The following is a 13,399-nucleotide window of genomic DNA, read 5'->3' as shown; positions in this document are numbered from 1 at the left end:
GTGATTACTTATCTCATAATTTGCATTTACTGATATATTGCTCCTCATTGCTCCACTTGAGGATTCTTGCAAATTAAGCTCATGCAGTAGAAAACCAACTTTATGTTAAAAATAAGCAATATTTGTCCAAAGAAAAAATAATTTGCTTCTCCATTTTTTTCAAATACTGTAACATATTATTTTGGGTGTGTTGTATGAACGGAGTGTTTCTAGAGGTAATGACGAGATAAAAAAAAAATTTCAAAACTAATTTGCTATCAGGAGGAGCTCATTGTGGTGATTTCATCCTTCATTAGCTGAAACTGAATTTTGCTTTTTAATCACTCTGCTGAAACTATACACACTATATCTAAATACACTATATATATTGCTGAAACTGTAAACTGTATACATGTCACTATATTTAATCAAACGTCATCGACTACATCAATGAGCAAGATGGCGTCATTATTTTTATTGAAGTATATTTTTCCAAAATAATATTCTAGTCTTTTTTATTATACAAAACTTAAATTGAGGAAAATAATCTCATTCCTTGGGGCAACAGGTTTTGGTGTCTAAGTATTGCAGAGTAGAAAAATAAAAAAAACCTATTTAAAGTTCTTTTTCGTTTCTCCGTAACTTGAAAATTGCTAGACTCAACTCTTGTTTCATACAAAATTATAAATGATTTCGTCAATTAAATATTATTTAAATATTATATATTGTTTATGGCTTATCAAAAGTCTCACTTTTGGATACTTTGCCTTACTGCTTGCTTCCAAACCAAACCATTGAGTGACACTTCAATAAGCAACTTTTTCAAATATTTAGATACTACGTGTCCAGACAGTAATCCCTTACTACAAATGGATTTGAACCAGCAAACCTCCATTCATGAGGCACACTTTCATCCATTGTGCTGTAGTAAGGTATTCATTGATATGATTTTTCCACAAAACTGTGTATATACGGATGATTACAGTAAAGAACAATCTCTTGCCAAAAGTAACTGATATATGGTGGTTCCAGTGCGAGTTGCAGCGGTAGCTAGCAACCTAGTAAGATTAGAGTAAAGAACAACCTCCTGCCCATAGTATCTAAAATAATATTATAATTTCATGTTAAAGATTGATCAATGATGTCATAATCGTAGGTTGTAGGCAGGTCGTCTCTTACTATTCCAATTAAGAAAAAGCCATAGGCTTTTTCCTGTTTGTAATACAGTAATCCGGGTTGCAGCGGTAGCTAGCAACCTAGTAAGAGACGATCACGTCCTATGTTAAGAAATATAAAAACCCATAACTCCTAAAAAAACAGTCAGATTAAAACAAAAAGTACACTATTAGAATCCGGGTTGCAGCGGTAGCTAGCAACCTAGTAAGAGACGATCACGTCCAATGTTAAGAAATACAAAAACCCATAGTTCCTAACAGAGGAGTCAGATCAAAACAAAAAGTACACCATTAGAACCGCCTTGTCCGAAACCCCTGTAAAGGAAACTTTCTGTCCCTTGGCTTGAACAGCTAGGGAAATATATTGGCTTGAAAATCAAGAAAAGTGGCAGCTACTACAACATTCTGCCTAAACGGGATATTTTTTTCTTTTTTTTTCTTTTTTCTTCTTTTCCAGAGATAGCTTGGCACTGCGACATCGTAGAGGGTTGTTCAATAGCTCATTTTAAAGGAAATTAATTGGGTTAAAAATCTATAATAACTAAAATAAATTATTTCTAAAAGAGAATAAATTTTTCCACCAAAAACTGCATTTTTGATGTCTTTTCACACTGCAGTATTTCAAACATTATACCAGCGGTAAGATTTGAACCCACGCCTCCGAAGAGACTGGTGGCTAACACCAGTGTCTTGGAGCACTCGGCCAGGCTGCCTTTCATAATTTGGGTTGCAGCAGTAGCTAGCAACCTAGTAAGAGACGATCAGTCCCATGCTAAGAAATATAAAAACCCAAAACTCCTAAAAATAGAGTAAGATCAAAACAAAAGTACATCATTAGAACTACCTTGTCTGATACCCTACTAGATAAATAATGAATGTCGTCATAGTTTTATATTAGATCTATGACGTGAATAGAAAAACACGAAATTATGTTGTTGTTTCTGAAGACTTCATGATATAACATCATTACGCCATGACGTCATGAAATAAAATCATTACGCCGTGACGTCATAATTACTACTTAAGAACTACAAAGATGTAAATGGTCTCATTCGTGAATTACATAATGGTTAGATAAAAGCAAGCTGCACGCAAGTTAAAAAAACAGTACTACACAGACAACAGAGATAGTATCTTGAAAAGAGAAAAGCAAAGGTATTCAAACGACCAGGCGTATCGAGAAGTAAAAATTGAGAGAGCCAAAAAAAAGATCAAGGAGCATTATCACAATGATGAAGATTACCGAATCAAATATAATATCCGGGTTGCAGCCGTAGCTAGCAACCTAGTAAGAGACGATCACGTCCAATGTTAAGAAATATAAAAACCCATAGTTCCTAAGAAAGGAGTCAGATCAAATTCAAAAGTACACCATTAGAACCGCCTTGTCCGAAACCCCTGTATAGTAAAATTTCTGTCCCTTGGCTTGAAGAGCAAGGGAAATATATTGGCTTGAAAATCAAGAAAAGTGGCAGCTACTACAACATTCTGCCTAAACGGGATATTTTTTCTTTTTTTTTCTTTTGCATCCAGAGATAGCTTGGCACTGGAACATCGTAGAGGGTTGTTCAATAGCTCATTTTAAAGGAAATTAATTGGGTTAAAAATCTATAGTAACTAAAATAAATTATTTCTAAAATACAATAAATTTTTCCACCAAAAACCGCATTTTTGATGTCTTTTCACACTGCAGTCTTTCAAACATAATCGTATACCAGCGGTAAGATTTGAACCCACGCCTCCGAAGAGACTGGTGGCTAACACCAGTGCCTTAGACCACTCAGCTAGGCTGCTGCTCATAATTTGGGTTGCAGCAGTAGCTAGCAACCTAGCAAGAGACGATCAGTCCAATGCTAAGAAATATAAAAACCCAAAACTCCTAAAAATACAGTCAGATCAAAACAAAGGTGCATCATTAGAACTACCTTGTCTGAAATCCTACTAGATAAATTAGAGCTATGACATGAATAGAAATACACGAAATTATATTGTTGTTTCTGAAGACGTCATGAAATAATACCATTGCGCCATCCGGGTTGCAGCGGTAGCTAGCAACCTAGTAAGAGACGATCACGTCCAATGTTAAGAAATATAAGAACCCATAGTTCCTAAAAAAGGAGTCAGATCAACTTCAAAAGTACACCATTAGAACCACCTTGTCCGAAACCCCTGTATAGTAAACTTTCTGTCCCTTGGCTTGAACAGCAAGGGAAATATATTGGCTTGAAAATCAAGAAAAGTGGCAGCTACTACAACATTCTGCCTAAACGGGATATTTTTTCTTTTTTTTTCTTTTGCATCCAGAGATAGCTTGGCACTGGAACATCGTAGAGGGTTGTTCAATAGCTCATTTTAAAGGAAATTAATTGGGTTAAAAATCTATAGTAACTAAAATAAATTATTTCTAAAAGAGAATAAATTTTTCAACCAAAAACTGCATTTTTGATGTCTTTTCACACTGCAGTCTTTCAAACATAATCGTATACAAGCGGTAAGATTTGAACCCACGCCTCCGAAGAGACTGGTGGCTAACACCAGTGCCTTAGACCACTCGGCCAGGCTGCTTCTCATAATTTGGGTTGCAGCAGTAGCTAGCAGCCTAGCAAGAGACTATCAGTCCAATGCTAAGAAATATAAAAACCAAAAACTCCTAAAAATACAGTCAGATCAAAACAAAGGTGCATCATTAGAACTACCTTGTCTGAAACCTTACTAGATAAATTAGAGCTATGACGTGAATAGAAATACACGAAATTATATTGTTGTTTCTGAAGACGTCATGAAATAATACCATTGCGCCATGACGTCATGAAATAAAATCATTACGCCGTGACTTCATAATTACTATATAAGAAGCGTCAGAACTGTAAATGTTCTCATTCATAATTAGATAATGGTTAGATCAAAGCAAGCTATACGCAAGTTAAAAAAACAGTTATAATAAAGAACGACCTCTTGCCTATACTAAATTTTGTAGGCCACTTAACCATAGTATGGGTTAGTAAATTTACATTAAAAGACGATCACTGAAATAACAAACCATTCCATACATTGGACTTTGTTAGCTACTACTTGATTGTTTGAGTTTCGTCTCTTACTATTTAAAAGAAGAAAAAGCCGTAGGCTTTTTCCTGTTTGTATTTATAGTTAAAAAACCAACTCAAGTCCAAAGAAACTGAACCCTGTGGTACATTCATATTATCTTCATTATTTTAGCTAGAATATGAATAAACAAGTTTCTTTTTTAAATTTTAAATTGAAAAGATAGTGCTTTTAATTCAACATATTAAAAGTTCTCCCCGACGGGGAATCAAACCCCCTTCTCCCAGGTAACAAGTGGGTATGATTACAATTAGACTATCGAAGATTTATAAAATTAAAGTTTAATATAAGATATGATAATAATTTTTTAATCCGGGTTGCAGCGGTAGCTAGCAACCTAGTAAGAGACGATCACGTACAATGTTAAGAAATATGAAAACCCAAAACTCCTAAAAAGGAGTTAAGATCAAAACAAAAAGTACACCATTAGAACCGCCTTGTCCGAAACCCCTGTATAGGAAACTTTCTGTCATTTGGCTTGAAAAGCAAGGGAAATATATTGGCTTGAAAGACAAGAAAATTGACTTTAACCACGTTATTCTCCACAAACGGCATATTTTTTTTGTTTCTTTTCCACAGATAGATTGGCACTGGAAAATTGTAGAGAGTTGTTCAATAGTCCGGGTTGCAGCGGTAGTCCGGGTTGCAGCGGTAGCTAGCAACCTAGTAAGAGACGATCACGTCCAATGTTAAGAAATATAAAAACCCCTAACTCCTAAAAAAGGAGTCAGATCAAAACAAAAAGTACACCATTAGAACCGCCTTGTCCGAAAACCCTGTATAGTAAAATTTCTGTCCCTTGACTTGAACTGCAAGGGAAATATATTGGCTTGAAAATCAAGAAAAGTGGCAGCTACTACAACATTCTGCCTAAACGGGATATTTTTTTTCTCTTTTCTTTGTTTCCAGAGATAGCTTGGCACTGGAACATCGTAGAGGGTTGTTCAATAGCTCATTTTAAAGGAAATTAATTGGATTAAAAACCTTTTGTAACTAAAATAAATTATTTCTAAAAGAGAATAAATTTTTCCACCAAAAACTGCATTTTTGATGTCTTTTCACACTGCAGTCTTTCAAACATAATATACCAGCGGTAAGATTTGAACCCACGCCTCCGAAGAGGCTGGTGGCTAACACCAGTGCCTTGGACCACTCGGCCAGGTTGCCTCTCATAAATAACTATATATGTGAATCTGGGTTGCAGCAGTACCTAGCAATCTAGTAAGAGACGATTAGTCCAATGCTATGAAATATAACAAAACTCCTAAAAATAGAGTCAAATCAAAACAAAAGTACATCATTAGAATTACCTTGTCTGAAACCCTACTAGATAAATATTGAATGTCGTTATAGTTTTATATTAGAGCTATGACGTGAATAGAAAAACACGAAATTATATTGTTGTTTCTGAAGACGTCATGAAATAATATCATTGCGCTATGACGTCATCATGAAATAAAATCATTACGCCGTGACGTCATAATTACTATATAAGAAGCGTCAGAACTGTAAATGTTCTCATTCATAATTGCATAATGGTTTCAATCAAGCAAGCTGCACGCAAGTTGAAAAACAGTACTACACAAACAACAGAGATAGTATCTTGAAAAAAAAAAGCAAAGGTATTCAACCGACCAGGCGTATCGAGAAGTAATCAAACAAAACAGCAAGATGTGTTATCACAATGATGAAGATTATAGACATGCAAAAATTGAGACAGCCAAACAAAATTTCAAGGAGAGTTATCACAATGATGAAGATTACCGCATAAAATATAAGAAAAACCAAAAGCAAAGGTATTCAACCGTCCAGGTGTATCGAGAAGTAAAAATTGAGACAGCCAAACAAAAGATCAAGGAGCGTTACTGGGGTGAAAAAATCTATAATGAAAAAATTAAATTCTCTGCGAGGTTGTACCGAAGAACGCATAAGGACAAAGGGAAAAATTACATTCAGAAATACAAGAAGATGGCAAAAATGCAGGCTGATCTTTGTAAATTGAGAAACATTTAACGCATATTTTATCGGGATCACGGAAAGTATTCAAAATTACAGATTAAAATTCTCTTTGAAAGAGCGGATGCTGTTGAAAAGTCGGCTAGAAATGCTTTGGCAAAGCTTCATAGTAATATCCAAAAGAAATGTTGTCAGTTTAACGAAAAGCTTCCAAGGTATGGATTGGCAACTGCGGAACAGTTTATGGATGCAATGGAAAATGTTCGACAACACAGTGAATATACGGAGGCGTACTTCTTAGAAAATTCGTATATTAATTTTGGAAGGAGCAATTGCAGTTTATGTAGCAGCAATAAAAATATATATACAAGCATACCTATCAACAGCGAAGGAAAAGCAATGTTTTTCAATTATGGCGAAAGCGAGCCTGTTAGGGTTATTATTAAATGTGTTTGTAAGATTACAGTAAAGAACGATCTCTCTCCCATACTAACTGATATATGGTGGTTCCAGGTGCATTTATATAACGGACGAATATTGCTCGCCATAAATGGTCTTTGTCAATTATCCGGGTTGCAGCGGTATTTAGCAACCTAGTCTGGATTACAGCGATAGCTAGCACCCTAGTAAGAGACGATCACGTCCAATGTTACGAAATATAAGAACTCATGGTTCCTAAAAAAGGAGTCAGATCAAAACAAAAAGTACACCATTAGAACCACCTTGTTCGAAACCCCTGTATAGGAAACTTTCAGTCCCTTGGCATGAACAGCAAGGGAAATATATTTTACAGTAAAGAACGAACCTTAGCCCATAGTAACATTATATTAAAAGACGATCATTAGAAAAACAAACCATTGCATACATTGGACTTAGCGTAGTAATAAAGGGAAATGCGTGTCTTACTCGTGCTAAAGAGTACATCTTAAAAACATTATAATAAAGAACGACATCTTTCCTATACTAAATTGTATAGGCCACTTGACTATAGTATAGGCTAGTACAGTTATTATATTTAAGGTCAATATATTAACATTTTTCACTAAAAGACGGTCATTGGAATAAAAACCCAATACATACATTTGATTTAGTTAACTGCTTGATTGATTGAGGCTAGTCTCTTACTATTTCAAAGAAGAAAAAGCCGTAGGCTTTTTCCTGTTTTTACATAAAGGCTCGATCATCGAATTTAAGCTGAAACTAAGTAAAGGACAATTACGCCTCTATATATTCACAGTGATGTATAAGATTTCCCATTACATCTGTAGACTGTTCCACAGTTGCCGGTCCATACCTTGGAAGCTTTTCACTAAACATGCAACATTACAAAATATCCATTTTATGTAAAATGCAGTCATTTTTGGGAGTTTTAACAAAAAATTTATTTGTTAACTAAAACTAGAATAATTCCTGAAAATTTTAAATAACTTTATTTAACTGCAAACTGCAAAAATATTGTATAGTAATCTTACAATAAAGAACAATAAATTACTGAAAAATGGTAAATTTGCTGAGATTCTTGGACGCAAAGGAGTTGAGTTGACGAATCCTGAAAATTAAGAAGTCTAAGATCTACTAAGATCTACTTTTGAATAAGTTAAATTTCATGAAATGAAATGATATTATAATTTTAATATTTTTACCCTTACTGTTCAAACCCTGCTCATTTATGATTCTCAACAAATATTCCTTTTTGACATTCCTTAGACATCCAGTTTTTACCTTTCAGCCCGTCAAAGACTTCTCATTTTAACAGCAATTGCCACGTCTTCAAACTTCTTAGACTTTATGTTTTCCTAATCTGACACATAAAATCTTCAGATTTTAAGAATCTTGACTTTTTCACCATTTTGGAATTCTTTACTTCAAGTTTTCACACTTCATATGTTAGTAGTTTCTTGGACCCCCTGCCTTTCATTTAAATAATTTAACAAATGAAAATATAGAGAAAACGAGTATTGCATTTTAAAACAAAGCAGTGAAAAAAAACTTTAAGTAATATAAAATCCGATTAAATTTTCACTTCATGTCCGGAATTCTTTATCAAAAAAAAAAAAAAATTAATAAAGCGAAATTAAACGCTGCATATAATGAAACGGAAGGCTAAAAACAAAAAGAATAAACAAAATCACATTATAAACAAAAACATCACCATGCAAATAGCACAAATACGTACAACAGAAGAGTAAAGTAAGTTGTCTCTGTTCAGGGGCGGATCCAGGATTTTTTTAGGGGGGCTGTGCAAAATAGGTTGATCAGATAAACTTGCTCAAATTAACGCAAACTTGCGTTAATTGAGTAAACTACACTACTTTAGACTACGTTAGGGGGCGCGCCCCTCACCACTCCCGTGGATCCGCCACTGTCTCTGTTAAAGTTGGAGTTTTTGAGCTGGTGGAATCATGTGCTCCTCCCCTGCATAGCTTGTGATTTTGGGGATTGTTAAATTGGGAGACTGGATTATGGATTTTATTTATGTTTTTAATGGTATTTTTTTCTCGCCTGCTCTTTCCTGGCCCTGAAGCTTGACGGGGGTTTATGTTGCAGTTCATTCACTAAAAGTTTTATCGTTTTTATTAATAGGGTTTTTCTTTCTTTTCCAGTTTTTTCTTCTTTTATTTTTCTTTAAATCTTAAGAATTGCTTTCAATCACGTGACTATCGTCTGTTCTATCCCAAAATATTCTAAATTGCCTTTGAAGCCTTAGAAAAATATCATAGATAGAGCATTTAATATTTCAAGCTGATATTTCTGTATTTCGTGTTACGTTCATTGGACAAAGAAGCAAGATATAGATCATAGATATAAAATACATATGATTAAATAATTTAATGTCACTATCTATAATACCTGGAAATCCAGGAGGTCCAATTTTTCCCTTTTCTCCTGTGGGTCCATTGGGTCCTGCTTCACCTCTTGGTCCTTCAAATCCTTTAGGACCTTCTGGACCTTCCTGACCAGCAACACCAGGCTGTCCTGCAGGCCCTCTTTCACCTTTTGGTCCGATATCACCCTTTTCTCCGTCATGTCCCTTTTCACCCTTTGAACCTTTGTCTCCTATTGCACCTCTTAAGCCTTGATCCCCTTTTGGGCCACGAACTCCTGGGAAACCAATAGGACCCTAAAACAAATAGCTTCTTTAAAAATTTTTAAGTTTTATTGATTTTTTTAGCCGGTAAACTGTAATTTTAACTATACATAATTTTAACGACAATAATTTCATTAAATTTTAGTATTGTCTTCCCAGCGTCATTTTCATTTTTGCCCTTTCATCTTTGTTTCCAGTTGCACATTTTAATGCCCTCTTTCGTCCAAATAATCCTAGAAAATCACCAGAAATATAGTGAAGGATTCAGTAGGAGACAGTTGAAACTGGTTTCCAGGATATCACCATCATAATAATTATTAGTAAATATACGGATGACATAAAAACAATAAAAATTATATTGCATTGATACTTCCATCGTATCCATATAAGTACTGTGAATGACTCACTAGGAATATAGAAAAACCAATATCACCATTCAATATTCAAGTGATTCAATGTTCAAATGGTTCAATATTCAAGAGTTTTCAAGTAATCACCATTACCGTCGTCATTATTAAACAGATAGACAAAATAACAACGCAAGGATTGTACCAGTAAACTTTTCATTTTATCTAAATTGCATTTACATCTTATTATATGTTGTACTGAGGCGACATAATTATTCTGCTTTTTGAAATTTAAGAAGATTTGTTGTCTGTGTTGTCGAAAAAAAAAAAACATAGCAACTCAAAGTAGCTATAACTAAATGTAAATGGGTATAACGTTGAATGAAAATGCTTATGAAACCCAAATTTTCATCCTGAAGAGGTTATTGCTGAACACAGTTTCTTCCCGGCTCAGACAAAGAAGAATAAATTTTTATCCTATTTTCAAAAGTATTATCCCTTGTATTATGCCTTGAAGATAATTGACAGTATTTTATAGTATATTTGATAGTATACATAGTTGATATTATAGATGGTTGATAGTATTTTATACCTTTAAGCCTTGAAGATAGTTGAAACTAAACCCTAAATAATCTTGATTTCGGGGCGCTTCTAATTCAAATTATCCAATAAAATTATGTTTTTATCGTTGTCAATCATCTCAATTTTTAATTGCTGCCACAATTGCTAGATAAAAACCCATGTACGTGTCTGATGCAAAATACAGTCGTATAGTAATACGAATATATAGCAATATAAAAACAACAATCTAACAATAACATGATGGGATAATAGTAACATCATTTAAGACTGGTAGCTTCGGAATACTTTTGTGTTTTCAACTATTTAATTCTTTGAAGCGGATGAAACATTGTTTTGATTCTTACCATAGATAGTTTTACATATTACAACATTGAGAAGCCTTAAGGCTCATTTCCCAACCTACAATTTTGAAGTTATTCCTCATAATAAATAATGTCCTATTTTCTTAATATCAGGGAGGAGGGGTGTACGTAGTTACATTGGCCTCAGACGACTTGGTGCTGCGATAATTTGTTATAAGTAGAAGTTTGGATTATTTCTTGATTATAAAACATGAACCGATGGCACCACGGGAGTGCCAGTGGGTACACGCACGTATTCTTAAGAGATTTTGGTCTTCATCAGAATTCAAGATTCCTTGCTATTTTTTTTCGGTGAAGTAGAGAGAAGATAATATTTTTCACAGAAAATTTACAAACAATAAACAATATTTTGTACAACTTTCTATCAAGAAAAGAAAAGAAAAGAAAAACATACTGGAACAAAAACCAGGGCTTAGAGAACATTTCTGTAAAAATATTCTATAGATATCAGAGCAAACGTAGCAATGAGAATGTCACTGCTATGCATCGCAAACGCGGAACAAAATATTTGATTCGACACATTAACCATCTACTATGATTATTATTTCCAACTTTAATTTTAAATAGTAATCAAAGCAGTTCTCGAAAGATGTCTAACCCCCCCCCCCTTGATTTCTCTGATCACCTTCTATGAATTCATTTTTATTTTCTGGTTTTAATATTAATTATAAATCATCCAAGCAAAGAGCCCTAAAAAGACTAAAAACTATTCTTACACTCTTCCTATGCATTTAATTTGTCTTTTTCTGTTTGAATGAGTAATAATACCTAATCATCTCAAGATCATTGACACACCTAGCCCCCCCCCATACCAACACTTTAATAATAACTTGTAACTTTTACTTCTCTTTTAGTGTTTAAAAACTTTAAATGAAAATAAAATTTCTTCCCCACTAAATATAATTGTTTCTGTTTCTAATTGTTTCTTCCTGTAACAGCTCAGACCAGAAATTAACATACCACAATCACGAAATAAACTCAACATATCCAAACGATAAATCCACTCAGCAGGTTGAAGTTTCTCGTGCAAGATTTTCGTGGTATTATCACAAAATTGTTTCTCCTGTTCTGTTGATTAATTCGGTTGATTTTGAATATTAATTTTTTTTTTTTTTTTAATACCTCTGTCGAACGTTGCAAATAATAATTACACAAACATCGGCCTAAACAAAATCATAGGATGCATTTGCAGGGGCGGATCTAGAGTAAAATCTCGTGGGAGACCCAATATGACAAAGGCACCAATAAGGAATATCTTGGGGGGAGGTAAGGTGACAAAGGTGCCAATAATTGACCGAAACTGGCAAACATATCCTAAAAAAAGTTAAAAGAGAGAAAAAAGAACAAGGAATGAGGGTATCAGAAAAATCTTGGGGAAGGGGTCCCCCCAGCCTCCCTACATCCGACACTGTGCATTTGAAGGATAAAGCTTCCCTTAATTTGCATTAAAATATCTATCTTAAATGCTGATTCTTCTAAGTCCTCTGTCCGACGTTGTAAATAAGAACTAATCTGAAAATTGCGAAAATCTCAATAAGAGAACCAAAAAAAGACAATAAGAGAAACTTAACAATTACAATTAAAACACCTAAGACTCAAGCAAATTAAGAAGTCATAAACACCTTAGCCTAGCCTAAATCATAAGATGCATCTGAAGGAAAAGCCGTCAGATATTATGAATCTCAATTTCAGATTACAGCAAGTTAAAGGATTCACATTTAAGAAAATTTAAATTTCTACAATTACAGAATTCTAACGCTTATAATTTTCACATTTTGACAGTTCAGAGCCTTTATTTTCCCAAAAATAAATCAAATATTAAAGATTCGCTTTTTTCATACTTAAAATTTTAACATTTTGATGATAAAAAGATATCGTCTTCTAAGGAATTCAGTTTTTCATAGATTATTTCCTTACTTTCAGTTTTTTCAATATGATAGCTCAAAGTCACTCAAAGATAACTCAAAGAGGCATATCACATGCCTTTACATGCAGCATATGGTAACTTGTTTCAAAATACTCTTATTTTTCTCAAATTTTGCGAATCCTAAGACTTAGAAATATCATATTTCGACAATTCCATCAGTTTGCATTTCAAAAATCGCATTTGAAGCTATTATTTTAACTTCTGAATTCTAGGAAATAATTATCTTCTGTCTGAAAATGCAAAGACTTTACCTTTTTAGAAATGAATCTTCTTTCAAATTTGAGAATTTGATAATTCAACCCCTTCCTCTTTGAAGAAACTCACCATATTTGACAGATTATCATTTCTAATGTATTAAATTTCTTGATCTAATGCATATTTTTATCCTTTTAAATTTCACACTACTGTTCTTTCTCTCTTTGAACTCTCCTTATCTCCTTCAATGGACAGTGCCAACTTACACTACTTTTATCACAACTCTAGATGGTTCTTATATTTTGAAATTTTAGGAATTTTTCATTAGACAGAACAAATATACTTCAGATGTGTCTCGTTTGCGGAAAAGGAAAATACGGAATTCTTCTTAGTCCATGCTTTTTAGCCCCCCTACGATAACGAGGGATTATCAGGCTATTTCAAGCTCCTGCCCAAAACCTCAAGATTCCTTGGTAATCCGAAGGAATGAGAACCATGCATTAAACATGTGAAAAAGAATTCATAGCGTTACATATGGATAGAAATAGTAATAGTAAAGTCAAGGGCTATTTAATCTACTTAATATCAATAGGACAAATGAGACAATATTAAAATAAAATAGCATACACTAAAAGTAAATATGGATAGAAGTACGACAAAAATTAGAAACAAATAAAATACAATTG

The 13,399-nt window shown here is 33.8% G+C and overlaps 1 protein-coding gene across 1 annotated transcript in view; it reads right to left on the bottom strand.

The window, feature by feature from the left end:
• The window catches only part of LOC148956984 (uncharacterized), a 247,290-nt gene that overhangs the window by 126,596 nt on the left and 107,295 nt on the right, over window positions 1-13,399 (bottom strand). Inside the window, exon 10 of the mRNA XM_089088075.1 lies at window positions 9,063-9,333. Within this exon, the coding sequence (XP_088944201.1) occupies window positions 9,063-9,333 (271 nt within the window). The remainder of the gene's footprint in view (window positions 1-9,062; window positions 9,334-13,399) is intronic.

The sequence above is a fragment of the Artemia sp. Qi Xiang Cuo genome, chromosome 1, assembly GCF_049724085.1.
Source record: "Artemia sp. Qi Xiang Cuo chromosome 1, ASM4972408v1, whole genome shotgun sequence".
In the NCBI taxonomy this organism is placed as follows: domain Eukaryota; kingdom Metazoa; phylum Arthropoda; class Branchiopoda; order Anostraca; family Artemiidae; genus Artemia; species Artemia sp. Qi Xiang Cuo.
The sequence above is the reverse complement of the archived record's forward strand: the minus strand, read 5'-3'. Positions and strand labels throughout refer to the sequence as shown.